Genomic DNA, 22,743 nt, shown 5'->3' on the forward strand with positions numbered 1-22,743 from the left:
ATACCAGCACTGGCAGGTCATGCTGAGGTGGCCTCCTGTGATGACAGGGCCCATGTCCCTCAGGGCTATCCCACAGCAGACTCTAGGAGTCTACAAGGAGAAAGCTCTTAGGAGAGGTCACCTGAAAGCCCGTAAGCCCAGGCATTCTCAGACCAGACTGTCACATGTCCTCAGGAAAAGCAGGTGTCCATAAAGACACATGGCCTGAAAAACAGACCACATTCAGGACAGAGCTGAGTGTTTAAAATTTATTGACGTGATTTCCCATAAGGATTATGGCCCAGAAGCACTCAACTGTGTCACATCCACACAGGCATGTAGTCTGGGAGAGTCCTGTTGCTCATCCAAGCTACCCCTGGGACTCAAGTTACAGGAACCGAATCCCAGCTCCAAACTGGACGCCATCACAAATCCTAAAAAGAAAGGGAGAGGTCAACAGGTGCTCCTAACATCAAGAGGCTCTGTAGCTCCACAGTTCCCTAGGCTAATAAGAATTAGCCTGGAGAAAGGAGAAAAGATAGAAACAGAGCCAAGACCTTCTGTTGCTCCATCCCACCCAAAGGTACACTGTCCTGGTGTCAGGACAGGATACAGAACCAGGAGGCCCACATATTGGAGCCAGCCCAGAACTCAGTATGGTCCTGGGACTCACAATGACCCAGCAACCCAGCCTTAGAGAGTCCGGTCACCAGCCATCCCTGTTCCTGACCTAGGATGACACAAAGGGTCATCACAGGTGTGCTCTCTGGAGAGCTGAGCTCTAGGGAGTCCTGTGTGGGCCTTCTCAGGACTGGCTGCAGGTACCAAACACCCAGTTCTGAGTGCTGTGCCACACTGGAATGTCAAGGCACAGGAAAATGGCAGCAGTCACACTGCCCCGCGGAGGAGCCCTCCTAATTGGAAGGAAGCTGTAACCCCAGAGGTCCAAGCCCAAGCTGCACAGTGTACCTCTGCCCTCAGCCTGGGCCTAGGTGGCCAGTTTCACATTCTAAAATATGAGGTTCACAAAAGGGACCATGGCTGCTTCAGAGAAACCCCAGAGAAGCTTTGAGATAAAAACGCAGGCAGTCAGCACAGCTTGTTTATCAGAACTGTAAACAACTCAAAGACGCTTATGCTGTGACACACACTGCAGAGCAATGCCCATGACGAGTATTTGAGGTGGCATCCAGAGTTACAGGGACAGGACCCATCAGTCCTCTGCAGACCCTATCGGCCTCCTCAGCCTCTGTCTCTAGGGGGTGCAAGCTGCCTTCCTGCCCCACGGTGCCTGTGCTCACCCTAATACCACCATCCCAGCAGGGTCATCAGAAGGTCCACTGATGCCCATTTTTAACTCCCAAAGCTCTCATCCTGGGTGTTCTCCTAGGCGTGGGGAACAACACTCACGAGCTCCTGACAAGCACTGAGAGAAGACACCAGCCAGGCTGAAGGGAGGGTGAGGAGGGAGGAGAGCAGAGAGGTGCACTCGTGAGCAGCCATTCCTGAGGCTTCAGCAACTCCACTCTCTGTCCACACTACACAGCTGTACCCACACCTGTGCCCTCCCCACCCTGTGCCCCATGTTGGGTCCCCTTGCCCTCTCCAGCTGCAATGATGATGTCCTTCCTGCTGCTCAGGGAGCAGCTGGGGCAGTGCTGACTCACCGCTGGGTCTCCAGAGACCTAGCCTTGCGGAGTCACACTGTGACAGAACACTCAGGTCCCAGAAAAGACTGCACCAGAAATCATTCAGGACAGAAGTCACAACACTTCAAACTGTCGCCCTTAGTAAAGGCCAAAATTACCAATTACAGAGCACCTGGCTTAACCCTGGGGGTGGGGCTGCAGACAACGGTCCACCTGCCAACTGCCTAATTTTAGAAACAAGATAAAAATCAAGGTCATTTCCCTCAAATGTTATGAAATTCCACTCTTGCTAACAAAGCTGTAAGCCAAACCACACTAGGGAAGATATTTCTATGTTCAAGTCTGACCCTGGACAGCCTTCACTACCCAGAGCAAACAGCTGCCGGGCAAACCTGGGCCAGGGTCCTCACTTCAGCACAGCGACTTCTTCTTTCTGAAGGCTATGTTCTCAATTAATCTTTGAAACACGCCTCTCGGATTTAACTAAGAGGTGCAGCTGAAGAGTCCTGAGCTGAAAAGAACACATGCTAGCCCAATCAGCAAGCTCAAAAGGAAAGAACTGCTTGGTGCACACTGCCATCCTGTGGCTGATGTCAGTATTACAGCAGCATGGGCCATGTTCAGAGACAGCTGAAGTTGCTGCTGGCACTGGAACCCACCATACTTCCAGAGTACATGAACTGGCCCCAATAGTCTGTGAAGGCAGCTGGCCACAGCTCCACTTCAGCTCCACTTCAGCTCCACCTACATGACAGGATGTACAGAGCCAACCCAGGCTGAAGGCTGAGGCAGCTGCTGAGAAGGCACCTACTGTGCCTGGGACCTGAGAACATCAGCCCTCCTCTCCCAACTGCACTGTGAAATCAGCAACTGTGGCATGTCACACTGCAGGCAGCAGCCATGGTGGACAGAGGACACCACTAAGAGACAAGAAGAGCAGGCCAGTACAACACCAGCAGTCATGGGAGTGACAGACACCACAGCCAGACGACCCAATAGCAAAGCAGGAGGGCCAGTCAGACGTGCAGCATCTCCCCTGAAAGCTCTGAGCACTGCCTGTCAAAGCCTTCTATTCTCTGAATAGGAAAACAGACTCAAGAGTAGTTAAGTCTATTCCAGGTCCTACCAAAAGGCAAGGTAGCATCTGGCCATTTGGCCCTTGAGAATTGATCTTTCTTGGATAAAGTCATGAATGGGACCCCTGCGAGAGGATCTGAGCTGTGTAGAATACCCAGGTGCTCGTATTGCCTGTGAGGCCGCTTGTCAGGAGGTGGCCCCATGAAAGCTAGGCACAGTGCCCTAGCAACAGCTTCCCACCAGCATGTCTTCACTTCTGACTTCAGAGCTTTGTTACTAAAGCTCCGTGCTTTTAACAATCCCTCTGGGTCTCCAGACACCTACACAATGCCTACAAGGTAATGTAAGAGATGGCATCTCTTTCTAACCCCGAATGGCCCTTGGCCTAATCCACCCATGGAACACAGCCATGTCTCTGGGTGGAGTCCTGCAGCCCATAGCAAAGCTGTGGCCAGCCCCGGGCCAGAATCAGCAGAGGGAAGCTCTCTTTACACTTCCAGCAAGCGGGGTCAATACTTCCCACCGCCTAGCTCCTGAGTCAGAGCAGCAGTGTTCCAGGGAAGGGGTAAGATTCTCCCTTTTCCTCTCCAACTAAGAGAAGCCCGGCAGAGGACCACATGCTTCCATGCTCTATCCAGTCTCTCACTGAAGTGACCATCCCGGAACAACTCAGTGCCCACACACCTGTCGCCCCGCTGCACGCCCATGGGAATGCAGTAGTTCAGCTCCAGTCTAGCGATGTTGCCGAGCCGGAGGACGATGCCTGCTCCATAGGACCAGCGGATGCATTCAGCTAGCTTCCGGATGTGGGCTTTGGGGCCCTCACCTGAAACAGCAAAGCTGGTGAGTAGAGATGTGTGGCTCCCTCTCTGACAGGGCCCCTTAGAGCTGGATCTAGCTAGTAGAGACAGCTATGGGTCTGCTATCTGCATCCCACTCTCCCAGAGCCTGCTGAAGGTTTCAGCTCTCTGGGTCTGGTTACCCTGACTCCTTTGTCTAGCAGAGCAGCTGGGAGGCCCCATGCTACTCAGCTGGACAAGTGCCCTGTGGGCGCCTTCTGGACCCTAATGACACCGGAAGCACTTGAAGCTTGTTTGTAGAGTATAAAGCAGCCTCCCCTTTACACGGCATCCTAAATGACAGTGCCACCCTGTATCAGGAGGACACGTGGCTGGGGCAGACTCACCGTAGTTGAGGTTGCACAGGTTGCCCGCATTGAGGAAAAAGTGAGTTCTGAAAAGCTCTCCGAAGCCACCCTGGCCTGGCCGGAAGGGGAGTGGGGTATAGAGGTGCAGGCCCCCAGCCCAGTATGCTTCCCCGCCCAGGTAATCTCCTAAGGAAGGAAAACAGAATCTGCTGACTCAGCCCTCAGAGTTCCTGCTCTCAGTTCTACTCCACAAACTCTGAGGGCAAACCCAGTCTCCCTCCTTTTCAGGATCCTTCCACAATGACACAGCTGAGGAGCCAGGGTACCACAAAGGAATGAGGCTGCTGCCTGCCCTGTCTTCAGGAGTGAAAGCTCAGCCTGCTTCTTCTCCTACAGTGGCCACATTGAGTGTCTCTGGTTTCACCATCGAGATGGTGTCTGAGCCGGGCCTTCTGGGGCTGCCAGAGCCCAGGCTTTTGTCTCAAACCCATGGCTTCAATGGTGAAGACCAGCAATGGAGAAAAGTTCCTTTCGGAGTCAGCCACTGCCTCAAGTCACCCAGGAGAAGGAAACGGCTGGGGATACTTTCTTATCTGAGCCCTGCAGCTAGTCCCACTCAGGGAAGGAAGTATCTGGCTTTTGCAGGCCCTGAAGCCTGAGCCTCAGAAGGTTCTCATCCGGGTGCCTCAGCTTTGCTCCTCCTCCCTTTCCGTTGCTACTTCGGGGTTCTTCTGAGTGCCCGTGTTCCCTGACTCTGGGCTCTTGCTGGTGCAGCAGGAAAGCTTCAGCTCTGAATCCCACATTGGTCACCAGTAGGAGGGGATGTAAGAAAACAGAGATGCAAGAGTTTCTGGGAGACTGTTAAACAGCACAGCATAAACGAGTGTCAGTAGTACTAGCGTGTGAGGCCTCGCAGACCTGGGGATGCCAGCCGAGAAGCCCTCTGTAATGCTGCACTGATCTACCGATGTATTCCAGATGCATGCAGTTGTCGTATGTCACTCTGGAAATGTGAATGGGAGCTGGAGATGACGCCTGTTAAAGCCTAGGCTCATGATCAAAAACTTAAAAAAAAAAAAAAGTATATGGCAGCCAGGCCATGGTGGCACACAACTTTCATCCCAGCACCCAGAAAGCAGAGCTAAAACACACACACACACACATACACACACACACACACGTGTGTTTGTCAGCATTTATGTCTTTGTGTACCACCTGAGTGCAGTGCCTGCAGAGACCACAGGAGGACAGTCAGACCCCAGAACTCACAGATGGCTGTGAGCCGCCAGGTGTGTGCTAAACACCTGGGTCATCTGGAACAGGCAGCTCTTAACCACTGAATTGTCTCTCCAGCGCCTCATTTATTATTTTGCATCTAAAACAAAACAGGGCCAAATTTAATCTACTTCTACCATTCCTGAAAGTAACTCAGTAGCCAACCTATAACTGCTTCATTTCATTATTGTTTGCTTTTAACTCACTGAGTGCTAAAGTTACACTTGGCATACCTAATCTGAAATCAGTGTATAGGCATATAAAAGCAGATGGTTTTTGGGCCCTGAAAAGGATAAGAACTCCACAGGAAGACCAATAGAGCCAACTAACATAGACCCCTGGGGCTCTCAGAGTCTGAACCACCAACCAAAGCATACACAGGGTAGACCTAGGCTTCCCCACACACATGTACAGTCAGTCTTCATGTGGGTCCTAAACAACTAGAGTTGGAGGCTATCCAAAAAGCTGTTAACTTGTCTGTGGGATATGATCTTCTAGCTGGGTTGCCTTGTCTGACCTTAGTTGGAGAGAATGGGCCTAGCCTTGAGGGGACTTAAAAGTGCCAGGGTTGGGTGATACTGAGCAGGGTGTCTATCCACTCAGAGGAAACGGGGAAGGATTGTGGGAGGGGGTGATTAGGAGCAAAGACATGGCAGATGAGGCCCATTGGATCTCCAGAGAGGGAGATGTGTCATAGGGTACAGGGCTACTTGAATTGCTGGGTTTTCAGCAAAGGTTGCCCATGAAACTGTCCTATCCTTACACACGATGAATGGAAGTCCTGATGTTTGCACTGTTACAAACTGCTATTTCCATTGCTTCTGCCCCACAAATGACAGCCCATAGAGGAAAGTACTGCATGTCTCCAAGTCTAAGCTCACTGACCTTCACTCTGGGGTCCAATGCTGTGCATGCTAAATCCTCGGACGCTCGTGGGGCCTCCCAAGTAAAACCTGCAGTGAAGTGACAGATGTCATGTCATTAGGTGAAGATCCACAGACCCACAAGTGAGGCAGCAGAAGGGTCACAGCTGGCTTGCATAACATTGTCTGCACACAGTAGGCCACTAGGAGAGGGTAGGTAAGATCAAGTGAGCATGTAACACCTACCAAAATCTACCTAAAACCCAACAGCAGCTCCTTCTGGGGAAATGGGCAATGAGACACTACAAAGATGTTTAGGGGAAGGTGAGTGAGAAAGAGGGACCATCCCTTATAAGGATAGGCAGCTGTCTTTGAGACCCACTATGAGGTTCGTTCCCAACCAGTCATCTGACAGCCTCCCAGCTACCCTGGGTTGAGAAGGCAGGGTCCACATCACACATCAGCATGCATAGCACAAGAGACGCCAGATGATACCAGATACAAACAGAGCACAAAGTGTTACTCTGGTTTTCTACAATGAATTCTACTGCATTCTAACTGCTTTCTCATGCCTCAGTGAACAATCTCTGTGATCTCTTTGTAACATTTAACAAACAAGAAGACAAGCCGCCCATAAAACTGACCAAAAGGAAGCAGACTACCTCTGGGAGGACTAAGCATCCTACTTTCTTAAACATGCCTTTATTTTCACTTCTACAAGTACTAACCAAATTCTTTCATAATAATTCAAGAAAAAGAAGAAGAAAGGAAGGAAGGAAGGAAGGAAGGAAGGAAGGAAGGAAGGAAGGAAGAGGGAAGAGGAAAAAACGTTTTTCTTGATTTTTCAAGACAGGGTTTCTCTGTGGACCCCTGGCTCTGCCTCCCAAGTGCTGGGATTAAAGGCGTACACTACCATGCTTGGCTAAGAAAAAATTTAATACAATGACGTTTCACTACAAAAAGCAGCAAAGCAGGGCTGGCAAGATGACTCAGAAATTAAGAGCACTGACTGCTCTTCCAGAGGTCCTGAGTTCAAATCCCAGCAACCACACGGTAGCTCACAACCATCTGTAATGGGATTGATAACCGCTTCTGGTGTGTCTGAAGACAGGGACACTATACTCACATAAAATAAATAAATCTTAAAAAAATAAAAAGCAACAAAGATGTAAATACTGGAACTTCAAAATCTGTTTCCACTTGAAAATCCAGAGCAGTGTGAATACTGCTCTTCTCTGTAAAAATAAAAACCCAAAGTCCCAGAGGAGGAGGGGGAGCTTCTGCCACACTGACCTGTCAGCAATGCTGGATGGCTTGTCACCGATGGGCACCAGCATTCCACCCCAGAGAGATGTGGAGAATACCTGTGCGAAGGCAAACACGGTGTTTCTTTCTGTCTCCAGGAGAACAAGCAGGAAACTGGTTCTACTCTGCATGCCTCTGAGCACCCTTGGCATACACAGTAGAGCAATAGCCATGAGGGACCGGGAGTAATGAGGTTGAAGAACTCAGTCAGAGGCCACTTTAAACTCCATCAAAGTCACACAGAAGTGCAGAAGAAACTTAGCTTGTGTTCCTGCCAGGACAGGACCCTCTTAAAGGATAAGTCAGGCCTAGAGGACTGATAGAGGATAGCCAGAACCCTGGATACGAGATCCTACATCTGCTCAGACCCCTAAGTGTGAGGGGTCTGAGGTATGCAGCCCTTCAGACTGAAGGTCTACATGAGCTACACTGCTCCTGCAGCCACAGTGTAGAGACGTGTATCTAGCTCCCCCTCAGGGGAAGCATCATCCAGTCAGGAGACTCAGTGACACCCTCAGTCCTCCTGAATACCCACTGCCAAGCTGGAGACCCTCTCACTCAGCAACCCCAGGCCCTCATGTGTCAGACTGGCTAGTCCTTGTAAACTAGCTTGTAAACTAGTTGCTCAGATGGTCTTTTTCTAGATGCTTCAGTGGGAAGAACTACAGATATAGAGTGAAAGAGGGCAGGCAGAACCACACGGCACACAGTACAGTCCTCACATGGCAATAATGGGGTGAAATCTCCCAACTTCACCATTGTCTGATGGCACAATCATGTGCCCATCTGTCCGTACGACATTCTGGAAGCCACACACTTGGCTGAAGTCACCTTTGTAGTAGACTTTGGAAGGCTAAGAGAAGGCTTCCAGCCTGATGAAGGCTGGCTAGACTGAGCTAGCTTTTCAACGGAATGCCACCCTGCAGACGCTTCCAACTTACAGCAGGCTTCCTAGGAAGTGCTGCCATGAGGAAGAAGTCAAGAAGCACACTCTGACATGTCTGACACTGGGCCCAGTGATGACAGTGCTGGCAGCATGGGGACTCTGACTGTTCATGGAGATGATGCTTCCACTCCTTATCCTCCTGAGGGATGAGGCCTGTCTCTGCTTCTTGGAGACCAAGGGTTTCAGTAAACTCTTCCTGCACACATCAGTACCTTTGGCCTGGAAGGCAGCTCACTGTGCTCCTGAGAAGAGCCAGGCCCCTGCTTTACTTCCTTCTCGCCCTACACCTGCTCCCACTCAGGGGCATCTATCTATATGCTATGTTCCCACCACAGAGAAGACCCCAGCTCCTTCCTGCCAGAGCCAAACATCCTGAGCCCTCAATCCTCTTCATGTCTATTCATCCTACCATTCGCCTACCTATTCATTCTGTTGCCCACCCTTTTGTGTACCTACCTACCCACCCACCCACTCATCTTATCAGACCCCACGCCCCCGCACCACTCCTGGATGCTTCAAAGAAGCCATACTGCTGGTTTTGTTCCAAGTTCTCTCTTCTCCATCGCTTAAAATAAGCATTTTATTTTGAAGTGGCCTCAGGTTGACAGAGGTACAGCCCAACTACCAGGGTTCTTCCTCAGCTGGCCTCCTCTTGGCATGACCCAACTCTGCCCATCTCAGCCACCAACCCTTCCTGTTCTCTTTGGATTCTATCCTTGTGGTGGCTTGAATAGGCTCATGGATTTGAATGCTTGGCCATAGGGAATGGTACTTCTAGGAAGTGTGGCCTTATTGGAGGAAGTATTTCGCCATGGAGGCTCACTTTGAGGTCTCAGAAACTCAAGATATGGCCAGTGTGGTACACAGTCTCCTTCTGCTACCTGCAGAAGATGTAGAACTCTCTGCTCCTTCAGCACCACGTTTGCCTTCAAGCTGCCATGCTTTCTGCCATGATGATAATAAACTAAAATCTCTGAAAACTGTAAGCCAGCTCCAACTAAATGTTTTCTTTCTAAGAGTTGCTGTATCACGTTGTCTTATCACAGCACTAAAACCCTAACTAAGACGACCCTCTTATGCCCACCTCTTGATATGAACACCTAGAGTGTTTGGCAGCCAGGACACAGGTGGGTGAGCACACAAATGGGTGGGTAATGGACGAACAGATGGGTGCCTCTACAAAGTAAGTACAGTGGAACCCTCCACCCCCAACCCCCAGGTTGGAAGGTAAGAAGGTGGCTGGAGACATGCCTGTGCCAAACTCCTAAAAGCCTGGAGCAGGAGTCCACATGGACAGGTAACAAAAGGACGTTAGAGCAGCAGGAGGCAGATGAAGAACACGTTCCTGTGAAGGAAGAGCCCCATTCCTGACAGAGCCTGTGAGCTCGGGGCGGGCAGGCAGGGGGCAGGGGGGAGGTGCAAATGTGAAGATCAAGGCGATCCGGGCGCCACTCTAGAGTACAAACCCACAGGGAAGCAGCGGGTAAGGGGACTCAGGGAAATCAGAGCACAGCTCCACACCACAGGCCGGGCCAGCTGAGTCTGAGCAGAGCAGAGGAAAGAATGATGGAGTTCTGTGGTACCTCAGAGAGGACCCAGTGCAACCTGGGGGGCCACACATGCTGACTGGAGGGTCTTAACCTAGGGGTTAAAGCACCACAGCCCTGGGCTGATACCAGTGCTCTGGGCTCAGGGTTCCACAGGCACAGTGTAGGCTGCAGACTCACCGAATCCAACGCAAGCGGCTTATTCAGCTGAAGCTCAAAGTCTTCCTTGATGAAGCTCACATCCCCTCCAGTGTAGCCTGCCAGCTCCTGAGGGAAGAAACCACAGGTCACAGGGACAGAGTCTACTAAGCACTGTCCTCTCCACAAAATGACAGTTTTGCTGTCTGTGCTTTTCTGAAGGCCTTGGCCTGCTTAGCACCTGAAGAGTGGGCTGCTTTCTTGACAGGAACGGTTTACATACAAATCTCACTAGTTACTCCCCTAAAATGAAGACTGAGCACTGTCCTGGCTGGTTTTGTGTGTCAACTTGACATAAGTTAGTCATCAGAGAGGAAGGAGCCTCAGTTGAGGAAATGTCTCCATGAGATCCAGCTGTGATGCTTTTTCCCATCAGTGATCAATGGAGGCGAACTCAGACCATGGTGGGCAGGGCCATCCCTGGGCTGGGGGTCCTGGGTTCTATGAGAAAGTAGGCTGAATTTGAGCAAACCAGTAAGCATCTTCCTCCATGGCCTCTGCATCAGCTCCTGCCTCCAGGTTTTCTTGTCCAGGTCCCTGCCCTGCTTGAGTTCCTATCCTGACTTCCTTTGTTGATGAATGGCAATATGGAAGTGGAAGCTGAATAAATCCCTTCCTTCCCAACTTGCTTTTTGGTCATGCTGTTTCATCACAGCAACAGAAACCCTGATTAAGACAGGCACCCCAGGATCTTGTGTGGTCCACCACCACAGCCAGTGTCACCCAGGTCCCCCACACCTGCAGGCCAGCTGACCACATCACCTTTAAGGCACTAACTCTAACCCCCAAGCGCCAGCACTGCTGTCAACTGTGTGTAACAAACAGTTCGGCCTACTGCTGGTCCTCCAACTCTGCTGCTCTTAGCTGTCGTGTGACACCACCAAAGAAGCTGCCATGTCAACCACTGTGGCTTTAGGTGAAGACACAAGATAAACTGCAAGGAACAAGGGCTGATTCTGAGACCACGAACCCTGAGAGTGGAGTCAACAACCTTTGCAGGCAATTCTAGAGTGTTTTTCCATCTGTGGTGCTGGGCTAGAACCCAGGGCCTCCCTCAGGCTGGCTCAGCAGGCGAGTGCACTACTGAGTCCCACACTACTGGAGAGTTTGCCAACTACGGGCAAAGCGATGTGTTAGCCCTTGCACACTGCACTGGCTGCCCAGTGAGTGGCTGTGGTGAGATGGTACCTGGTTGACTTTGAGCAAGGCCCCTCTTCTTGGCAAGATAGATGAATTCCGAGAGTCAATGACCATGGCATGCTGAAAGAAGCGAGCGCAAAAAATTCTCATTTTCACTTCAGGCAACTCCAGGGACAATAACACTTGCTGTGCACTAAGGTCTGGGGCTGTGATGAGCCTGTCACAGTTCCTGTCCTCCTAGGACAGCTTAAAGTTTTGAGATGGCACACCCAGAGGCACCAGTGAGTTTCCCACTGACACACCAGTTTTGTTCCCTCAGAGAGCTCAGCAGCCACCCTAGGTCACTGCATTTCTTTTCATTTGTTTCCACTGTTACTTACAAAAACTACTAAGAGGCAGTGGATGTGGAACTGGAGGCCACTGTGCCAACCACCTAGTCTCATTGGCACCTCAGTCAGCCCCATATCAGCGAGACTGGTCAATGGGTCACAGGGCTGTCAACACATTCACCATGCAGATAGCAAGTCCTACCGAGAGAGACGACTTCAATGAGTGTCCACTTTCCTTCCGCACAGCAAACGATGCAGTCCTCGAAAGGCAGCCCAGTTCCCGCCACACACCTTCCCACTTGACAGTGTGGCTGGTCTTCCATAGTGGGAACTGTAAAGACAGGGAAGGAACAAGCTGCTGCAAACCACCCTTCGAAACAAGGTATCTCTGAGCAACACACTTGAAAATTTCTTTCCTCAGCACCAGGGATGGCAGTGATCTTCCCCGAGCCTCAGGCCCAGCCCCAAGACAAACCGTTTTAAATGAGAAGAACTAGGGGAGGAGGAGGAACAGGAGAGACTTCACAAAGGCAGATGGGGAGGGCTGTAAACAGAGCCAGAGCAGTGTTGCTCTGAGCTGAAGGTGAAGGAACAGGGCCATACCCAAAAGCTCGGGGTGACTCTGTCTACAGTGGGTATCAGTCTCATTACAGTAAGACACACACATGACATGGCACACCCACCCACCCCCATGACTGGCTCAAGGCAGGCCCAGTGAGTGGCCACTTAGATTGCATCAGACCCAGAAGAATGAGAAGACCAAGTCACATGGGGCCAAGGGTTTTTTTTCTCCACAGCCAGAGGGAACAAAGACCAGGTCCAAGGAGCCCAACCTCCTGCCTCTCAGCAGGTCTGCCCAACACCCTGACCCAACCTGCCCTAGACTCTAGCTCAGAACAGTCCTATTCTCTCTGAATGTCATGATGTCAGGGAGCTTTGGGACTAGCTGTGACTTCACTAGCAAGGACACCTGATGCCAAGCTCCCCAGAGAGCATCCCAGCGAGCTGTGCAGCCCGCAGGCCTGGATGGAAACACAAGGGCTCCCACCGAGGGTGAACTGAAGCCCAGTCCATACCTTTGGTGTGCAAGAGTGTGCCCCAAAAGTGTCCACCTCAGCACACAGGGGCAGCGCACAGGCCTGAGGAGCCTACAGAAAGTCAGGGAGCAGCAGTCACTCTGCTTAAGGGGCCCAAGATGCCTACGGGAAGTGAAGCTTCCCAATTAACTTCTTTCCGTGAAAGGAAAAGCCACTTACATAGAGTAACACACTGCTGTCTCCACAGTAATTGACAGGATTCATAGGGCAGATAGTACACCCTTACAGTGCCCAGTTACACTTAGGGTGACCTGAGGCACAGCAAGCTCTGCCTGGTTTTGTCCTTCACACAGCTGCCTTAGAGGCTCCAAGTTCCATGTCTCTCCCCAGTGCACCGACACCAACCCCACACCATTCTACACTCCAGCTCCTTTCATACCTACTGTTCCAGGTGGAAAGCACTATGTTTTGACTATTTCAGAGTGTGCTCTTTAAAATGATTAGGAAAAAAAAGTAAAAGGGGATACCGAGGAGAAAGACAGGAGAAAGCATTGGGTGCCAGTCAGTCAGGAGCACAGATGCCATGTGACCAGTGTGAACACCATCCCCTGGTTAGGGAGAAGGAGCTAGAGAGAGGGCCAACTGGTGAAGTGTGAACTCACCCACCCATTTCCCTCTCTTGTCAATAATAAACTCACTGTCTGTGTGCCCCCACCCATCCCAGGGCCTGGTGTACTCACACTGTACTCGGCAGACAATCCTCTGTCCGTCTCCCGAAGTGAGCTCCACGGGAATTGCCCAGTAACTTTATATAAGTTTACTGAGAAACTAGGAGGCAATGGGACAGAGCTGTAACTGTGAGTCACCAGGTTTGTGCGCAGCTAAACAACAGGCCCCATCAGACAACAACCTTAACTTTTACACCAGGCCAATGAGCTCAAGGACCTGCTTGGCTTCCTACTTTCTCTCGAAGTTTCCAGGCTGTGGCTTGAAGAAAGACAGGCCGTAGGAAGTTTCTTTGGTTCCATAAGAAAACTGGAAAGTCACTTTCTCTGCACGTCCCAGAAGATTAGGGAGTTTGAGGCCAAGTACCTAAGGGAGGAGAAAGAATTAAGCTGGTACTAGATCAGGGTAAACAAGGCTCTGTTTCTCACAAGGTGCCCCTGCCAAGCACACAGCCCCCCACAAAAGCTGACCAGGTGGAAGATGGCCACACTGAGCACCTACCCCAACCCCAAACCTCCCACTCAGGAATCTAAACAAGACCATTAGCAGGCTTATCTGTGGAAGTACAAGGGTTATCATCACTACAAATGACCTCTAGCTCACAGCGACCAGTACTAGGGAGGCTGAAGAGAAACCGAACATCCGTTTTCCCAATAGGCATCTCAAAAGCTTACACTCGAACTGTGAATACAATGGAAGTCATGTCCTACCATACTGCCTTCGTTGTTTCCAACCATGGTGTTGTAACTGCCCGTCAGTCTCCTTAGCTCTGTCACTTCGAAGGTGACATCTAACCCATTTGGCAGGGCATCTTCACCTAAAGATGTGAGTATTAAAAAAGGTCAGCACAGCTAGGCTGGGTTCAATTCCCAGGATCCACTGACTCCTGGAAATTGTCCTCCGAGTGCCACATACGTACCCACACACATACACATACCTGCACACATACATACATACACACAAACCCAAAAAGATCTCTAAACCTAACACTGACTTGGCTCTCTATGCTGAAAACAGCTCCAGCTGGAACTGGGCCCACCGCCCAGGAGGTCCTTGAAAAGTTCTCAATCCCTTCCAGCCAACATCAAAGCCCAGGATTCATTTGAGTAAGGATTTTGTAACAGTACAGCTAAAAGTTCCCCATCCAGCAGGGTGTGAGCAGTGTCTGCACTGGAGGTTTCTACCTCACAAACCACCAAGCCCCGGGGTGCTCTCTGCAGAGTGAAGCAAACCCCTGCAGGACTCTGGTCTCAGAAGAGGGGGTAGCTCTTGTCTTCCGCCCACAGCACCTGTTGGGTGTCCCTGCTACATATCTGTGGTGATATCCAAGTGGTCTCAACAGGCTGAGGGCGGGGAGGCACAGGGAGGGGGGTTGGTAGGAGGAGCCTTGGTGCTAATCTGGTTTTTGTTTGTTTTTGAGACAGGGTCTCTCAATGCAGTTCTGGCTGGCCTAGAATTCACCACTCAGACAGAAAACTGCCAGTCTCTGCTTCCCCAGTGCTGGGATTGAAGGCGTGTACCACAGCAGCCCTCTATTTTCAATCCTTACTACTCTGACACATCTCCACTTTAACATCTCCCACACACGAGGTTCATTTGTCACAACTGTCAAGCACACACACATAATTACCATTCCCTCAAGCCCACAACTCACAGCAGGGTCAGTGACATGTAGTGTGACATGCACAATGACAGGCTTATAATGTCCTAAGCTAGCCTCTGCTGTCAGGGAATTCTATGGTGCAGCTAGGGTAAAAGCTGAAGTCAGAGACAGAGGAGGGAAGCTGACCAGAGCAAGGAAGACATGTCATTAGGGACTGGAGACCCAGTGTCCACAGATGTTCCCACCTCTTATCTGAGCTTTCCTACAAATTAGAACTCCAGTCCCGCCCAGCCCTCTGCTCAATGTAACCCACAGGTATAGCTTTTGAGATGGCTAACTAACTCTGAGACCTGCCTGAGAAACCTTTGCGTGAGCTCTGCATCTAACTACATGGTTGCTCTTGTGACTCTGGAGGCTACAGGGTGGCATCAGAGGGACACTCCTCCATGACACCTACCATGACACGTGTCGATCAAAACATCCACTTGTCTAAAAATTCCTAGGCGAAGCAGTTTTTCCCGGGCTTCATGAGATCGCCGCATTACCTGGGAGAGGGACAGACGATGAGAGTGAGCTCTCCTAAGACACAGGAGCACTGAGAGCCATGGGACCTATAAAAGCTTGCACTGAGAGGTGTGTAGCGGGAAATGCTGTGAAGCCCCGTGAGGAAGGGGTGAACCTGACTGAGACAGCCAGCAGCCAGCACAGGAAGAGCCCAGACACACAAGAGGCCAAGGATGAACAGGAAGAAAAGGTAACAGACAGGAAAGACACTGGTGACAAAGTGACAAAAGCTCCTGCCTGAGGAGCTGAGAACTCAAAGCAAAATAGGCACAGCTCTGTAATCCCAGCACTAAGAGGCTAAGGCTGGAAGAGCTCAAGATGGAGACCAGCCTGGGCTCCACAATGAGATGAAACCTAAGCAAAGAAAAAAACAGGAACAAAACAAGAGAGAGATAAATGGCAATCAATTAATCAATCAACAAACAAATAAAAAGTATTTGAGGCTGGTGAGACGGCTCAGTGAGTTGTGGTGTTTACCACTGAGCCGAATTTGATCCCAAGGACATATATACAAATTGGAATAATGAAACCATACTATGTCCAATGGTTGGTAAGACCTTAGAGAACAGGTTCTCAGCTCTAGGGTGGACTGTGCCCATTCCCCTGCAGGGGTGTGGAATGGTGGATCTCCTTGGAGACCAATATGCTGACCCTTGACGTGACAGACCACGTGCCCTTTGACACAGTAACTAGCCCTACTTGAGCCATGCACACTGTGACACAACAAGACACTGAATGCACAGTCATCCATGAGAGCCAAGCACTCAGTTTAATGTCCATCCACAGAGACACAGCAACACAGTGTTTGCAGTGAGGCTTCCCACACACGTACCACCAGACAGGACTGCCCTCACAATGACAAAAGAGAAGTCAGCACTCCCAGTCACCTGGGTTCATCCTAGTAGAAGACACACTTGGAAGAAGCAGGAGGAGCCCAAGCTGGCCTCTGGGAATGGTCAAGCCATGGCAAGGAAGTGTGCACATTCACACTAACATGCTCTCCACCTGTGAGTTACGCCTCTTTATGCAACTGTCCTAAAACAGCACCTTAAGCTTTAAAGACTCAAACTTTTTATTGCTGTTTGCCAATACCGCTCAAGGTTAGCTAGAAGAGGCTGAGAGGAGACAGTGGACCAAACCACAAGAATACCACTGACGACCTCTGCTTGGCAGCTCAGTGCGGTCCAAAGGCAGGACAGGAGGAAGCCACAGGATAGGCAATCTCCTACAGCACAGGAAAGTCTTTGTGACCAACACAGCAAGGGCCTGGGATGTGGAGAGGGTATCCAGAGGATCCCAAGGTGCTCGGCAGAACCCAGGGAAAGCACTAATGCTGAAGCAACAAGAGTGTGGGATAGGCAGGTGGAGCAGATAAGACCTGTCCTTCCTCGGGATGAACAGAGGGAAGGACAGCCGAAAGTTTCCGTAAGCTGTGGGAGGCACTCTCCAGGCTTGGTTCCTCTAGAGTGAGAGGCTGGGGACAGGGTTAGAGGTCTCAGATTCTTCAGAAGTTATAGGCAAAGTATGCCACACAGAGAACAAACTCACCTCAATGAGGTTTTTAGCTTTAAAAACATCTCCAATTTCACAGATGATGATGTCATCCTTAGTCCGTCCAAGTCCATCAAAATGAACATGCTGAACCACCACCTAAATGTGACAAGGGAACAGAGGTCACCGTGTCTGGCACAGGAAGCTGTTTGGGAGTGTAGCTAGAGGCAGGGTCTGAGACAAAGGGCAAGGTCTTCACAAGTACAGTGACTGTCTTACTCCTGACTTCATTCTTTTTGAACTTTGACATGTATGGGTGTTGGCTTACATGTCTGTCTGCAGAGCATCTTTGTGCCTGTTGCCCACACAGGCTGGAAGGCACTGTCAGATTCCCTGGAACTGGAGTTACAGTTGGTATGACCTGCCATGTGGGAGCTGGATATCCAAGTTCTCTGGAAGAGCAGCACTTTTAACCTTGGAATCATCTCTCCAGCCCTGTATTCTGTGTGTTTGTTTTGTTGTTGGTCCCTGTACTCCTGTTTTAAGATTTAGTCTTTGCCAAGTATGTACTTCTTGGCAGTAAGTGAATGAGCTCTGACCTCTCCAGCCACAACCCAGGATCACCCTTGCAAGCAGTAAGGCCCAACCTTCTTAACCTGAGCCACACCCAGCCTTTGATGTCCGAAGAAGATCCTTCAGAGGACACAAGGCAGGTACAGAATGACCTTGACTCTTCTGGGAGAAGGGAACAAATAAAAACTCCAGAGCTGGGCTATAGTTCTGTGGTAGAGCACTTGTCTGGGATGCCATCCTCTGCTGGTCTGTCCAACTGTCTATCCACCCATCCATCAATCCATCTAAACATATATGTCTTACTAAGAGTTTCTATTTCTGCATAAACATCATAACCAAGAAACAAGTTGGCAAAGAAAGAGTTTATTCAGCTTACACTTTCACATTACTGTTCATCACCAAAAAAGTCAGGACAGGAACTCACACAGGGCAGGAACTCGGAGGCAGGAGCTGATGCAGAGGCCATGGAGGGGTGCTGCTTACCAGCTTACTTCCCATGGCTTGCTCAGCCTGCTTTTTTATAAAACCCAGAACTACCAGCACAGGGATAACATCACCCACAATGGATGATGTTATCAAGTGGGCCCTCCCCACTTGATCACTAGTTGAGAAAATGCCTTACAGCTGGATCTCATGGAGGCATTTCCTTAAGGGAGGATCCTTTCACTGTGTTACAAACTCCAACTTGTGTCAAGTTGATACACAAAACCAGCCAGTACAATATGCATATAGACTTAAGCATAATTTGAGTCTATCTTTGAAAAACTTTTTAAGGGCTAGAGAGATGGCTCAGCGGTTAAGAGCACTGACTGCTCTTCCATAGTTTCTGAATTCAATTCCCAGCAACCACATGGTGGCTCACAAACATCTGTAATGGGATCCGATGCCCTCTTCTGGTGTGTCTGAAGACAGTGACAGTGTACTCATATAAAGAGGAAAAAAAAAAAGAAAAGAAAACTTGTAAATTTGAGTGTTTACCTGCATGTATATACTTGCACATGTGTGTAAACCTGCCAGATCTTCTAGATTCTAGAGATAGAGTTACAGGTGGTTTTGAGCCACCATATGTGTGGTGGGAACCAAACCTAGGTCATCTGAGCCATCTCTCCAACCATGAAAAACCTTTTGTTCTATTTTTTCAGTAGTTAACAAAATGTGTTTGCCTAAACCAACTACATCAACTGTGGAGAACCTGAGGAACAAGGAGCTACTCTCCTAAAGTCAAGGTTCTCTACTTGCAAATGGTGACATGTTAGCTCCTTTACTTCCCCATAGAAGTGACGAAAGAAGAAAGTTCATACCAAGAGAACATTCCAGAAACATCAAGATGTTCCACAGAATACTCACATCTTTGTTTTCCAGGATTTCCTGTTTCGCTTCAGGTTCAACTTCCACAAACTGGGCTTCTTCCCCCAGTGCTCCAAAGTCAGTTCCACCTGATGGGAGGGGCTCCAAACTCTGAAAGGGACAGAGAAACTTATGAAAAAAGCCATGCCTCTCCCTTTAGACTTCAGGTGGAGTCAGGAAATCCAGCACAGATGCTCCCTTCGATCAGGGTGTGGAGTTGGGGACAGGATGGGATAAACAAGGAAGGCTGGTATAGGCCATAGGCATGTGCAGGTCCCACGGATTGTGCTTAATAAGCATGTTGACTGAGTAATTGGTAATTAAGCAAAGAGCCCTTGCACAAGTTTGCCAATGACCAGAAAGCAGGCACTTCCCACTGCCCAGATGCTGGCAGTGCTTCTACCCACCACACCATACCCACAAATGTCTTTGCTCCTTTTCTTTCCTTTCCTGAGACCAGGTCCTTCCTCACAGGCCCTGTGTAGCCAAGGTTCTCTTCGAAACTCCTCCTGAGCCTGCCCCTGCTTCTGGGTGGTAATATGTCACCACCTCCAAACAACACAAAGCCAACCATGGTGGCACATGGCTATAATCCCAGCCCCAGGAGGTTAAAGGAGAAGGCATTCTACCACGAAGTAATCACAAGAACAACTTCTTAAAAAGCTTCTGGGTGAGCAGGGCTGAGAAGACTGGAAAACACAATTATACATACATAATACAGTGCTTTGTGTGCACATGGAATATGTAATCTGTTCCTGTGACTGAACAGCCTAAGGCACTGGGACACTTAGTAGCAGAGATATCCAAGCATCCCTGAAGTGGACTCAGCGCAACAATTCAAGGGACTTTCAAGAACAGGCAGGCAGTATCTGGCTGCTACCTGTAGTCAAGCCCCTCTACAATGCCCACAAGTGCAAAGCAAGGGGACTCTGGGGCTGCTACTGCCTACACCTGTTGGAATACTTAAAGGTTTTCTGCTACACACACCTGTACACAGGTTCTGTGTGCCAGGAAGAATTCTAAGAGGATCATGACTCCTCCCACACCTGCCCTAAGGCTGGTCCTCAGGGGACCTATGGGGAGACACACCTAGACTCCAATCCAGTATAAGTACCTTCATCATAAGGCCATGTTGGCTCCCTGCATAGTCTATCTTAGGGGAAGGGAGGTACTAAGAGGAACACAGGCTGTAATTCTCCTGCCTCTGACTCTTGAGTGCTACAGTTATAGGCACAAGCCACCATGCCACGATAGATACTACCTCTGAACCATTCTGACTCTGTGTGGTATGTGTGCTGGGTCAGAATCAGGCTCTCACATACCCAGGGATGGTCTCATACTCATTGCATTGTCAAGAATAGTCTCAAAACCCTCCTCCTGCCTCTAACTCCCAACTTTCTGGGATTACAGCCACCATGCCTGGGTCCAAAGGGATACTTCTTAAATGTTAGCAATTTATGACTTGAGATGGCTTTTCTTTCTTTTTTTTTCTTTTGGTACTCAATTCCTATTCATAGAATACTGATTAAGTGGAATTTTCTTTTGTTCTTTTACTCAGTGAGGGGGAAAAGAAAAAAAAAACAAACCAGTGACTGCCTAGAACCCTAGCACTCAGGCCGGCATTGGCTCCACAGCAATATGGGCACTTACCCCATGTCACTATCCACTGGGTGTCTGGCTGTTAGTATTTTTAAAACTAAATCACTACTAACTTCTCATAAGTATGAAAACATTAGGCAAAGGAGGAATGCGCATGTGGATCCATTCTTAATCCAACAGTTGGCAAGCACACCTTGTAAGAGCAAAGTTTGCATTCCATTATTCTAAAAAATGCCACTGGTTCCTAAAACGGCAAAGCATGAAGCAAAGTTCATCAGAGGCCACCAGCCCCACTATCTGGAGGGCAGATGTCAGAACACAATGTCACTGTGTCACACTTCTGCCATAGCCCAGCATCCTCCAGTACCTATTTACTAATGGAAACTCATTCACTACTTATTGTTTGCTTGCTGTCTTTATACAGTGCCTGGCTGCCTAAAATTCACTGAGTAGATGGGGCTGGACTTGAACTCACCACAGATTCAACTCTATCTGTCTCCTGAGTGCTGAGATTAAGGGTGTGTAGCACCATGCCTGGCAAATGGATCTGTAACCCCAGCTACTCAAAAGTATGAAGAATTCCAAATTCAAGGCCAGCCTGGACTACAGACTGAGCTTAAGACTAGCCCTGACAGCCTACCTAGTAAAGGAAAATATTTAAAGAGATCTATGAATATAGTTCCGTGAGCACTGGTTCAGAGGGTACCTGTGTAGTTAGGGAGGAGCTTGCCGAATAGGTTTCTTCAGTATTCAGGAAGGTACTGGAAAAGTAACTGAACCTAAGTTCTAAGACATGAGATGGGTTTGGTAGTAAAGTTGGGTGTGGACATGAGCAATTTGGATAGGGAATGAACCCAGGGCAACAGGATAGTTCAAAGAGTGTGTCTCCAGTGCAGTGGTGTGGGGAACAGCTCTGCAAGAGACGCCTGTACTAAGTGCTGCTGGAAATAAAGAGACACTACCAGAAAATGAGTCACAGGGCAAGTGACACTGTCTACACTGTGTGGTGATAGCTCCAGGGCTCCATCTGTCTTGATTTTTTTAAGGCATTCTGCAGCTTTCTAACTCTCGTTCTCTAGCTTTTGGGAAACAATTTAAAAAAATAAAAGTTTGGTGGTAAGTATCCAACTACTTAGTCAATAACACTGACATGGGCTGTTGGTTGGAACTAATGTACTACACTTAGTTTACCCTGCAACCCCCAAAAAATGGAGTTGGTTATGAAGGAGTTCTGTGTCCCTAAGCAGAAACTACTTGTTCAGCAGACCTTAGAAGGCATGAGAAAGTGTACTGGCAAAATCCTCAAGAAAGCCACAATCAAGGATTCAAAGACAGTAACTGAGCCAAGGCTACTGACACATGCTTGTAATTCCAGCCTTCAGAAGCTTAGACAAGACTATAAATATGAGGCCAGCCTGGGCCACAAAGTCAAAGGCAGAGACAGAGGAGGAGATGCTGAGAGAGAGCAAGTTTCTTCTATGGTTTGCTCTGCCCATTTATGGGAAGGGCATCATGTTGTATAGAACAAGACGCTGCCCAATTCCAGGTGGCAAATAAAAGCCAATTCAAAAGTGATGACGACTCAGCTAGCACAGGAGCTTGCCCCTCAGGTCTAATCGCCAGAGTTCGATTCCTCCACATAGTGGAAGGAGAAAACTGACTCCAACTGTTGTCTTCTGACCTCCACATGGCTAGACATGCATACACGCACGCGCTCACACACACACACACTTTTTAAAGCAATGATACTGGGTTGGAGCAATGGGCTCAGTAAGAGCACCCGCTGCTTTTGCAGAGGACCAGAATGGTTCCTGACACCTACAAGGAGGCTCACAACCTTCTGGAACTACAATTTCAGGGATCAATTGCCCCCTTCTGGCCTCCACCGGCTCTGCACACAATGTGCACACACACAACACATACGAACACTCACGCACATAATAGTAACTGAAAATTATAAAGCAAGACTGCAAAATAACTTGTGTCTTGTCTTCTGACAGACCCTTCTTCCACGCTTGGTCCTATCGAGGCCGTTGCGTGAGGTCACCCGGAAAAATTCCGCTGAATGACCTTGGGCAAGTCACCACGTTCCTCGGACCACGACAGACTCTGGCCCAAAGCAGCTCCCACACCCTCGCTGCCGCCCTTGCCCCAGGCGCGCCTGTCCCGCCCAGCCGCGGGGCCGCTCACCCGGGCGTGCACTGTCCCCATGGTTCCCTCTCCGGCTGCTGCCCCGCGGAGATGCCCGCGCCCACCCCAGCTCAGCTACAAACACAGACGCACGGCTACAGGTCACGGAAGCTGCGCGCCGAGCGCCGCCATGTTGTACCGCCTAGGGTCCGCCCCCT

General features: G+C 49.7%; 1 protein-coding gene across 1 annotated transcript; it reads right to left on the reverse strand.

The window, feature by feature from the left end:
* Window positions 1-234: 234 nt before the first annotated feature.
* SAMM50 (SAMM50 sorting and assembly machinery component) lies at window positions 235-22,732 on the reverse strand. Its single transcript, XM_080938960.1, has 15 exons — window positions 22,586-22,732; window positions 18,797-18,907; window positions 16,934-17,035; window positions 15,279-15,366; window positions 13,929-14,035; window positions 13,454-13,584; window positions 13,233-13,320; window positions 11,658-11,786; window positions 11,175-11,246; window positions 9,969-10,055; window positions 7,284-7,354; window positions 6,013-6,080; window positions 3,892-4,038; window positions 3,390-3,531; window positions 235-413 (listed from the first exon to the last, which is right to left on the reverse strand). Exons 1-15 carry the CDS (start codon window positions 22,604-22,606, stop codon window positions 368-370), a joined length of 1,410 nt encoding a protein of 469 aa, XP_080795086.1. The 5' UTR covers window positions 22,607-22,732; the 3' UTR covers window positions 235-367.
* Between the last annotated feature and the right edge of the window lie 11 nt (window positions 22,733-22,743).

This window comes from Micromys minutus (assembly GCF_963924665.1).
Source record: "Micromys minutus genome assembly, chromosome: 27".
In the NCBI taxonomy this organism is placed as follows: Eukaryota; Metazoa; Chordata; class Mammalia; order Rodentia; family Muridae; genus Micromys; species Micromys minutus.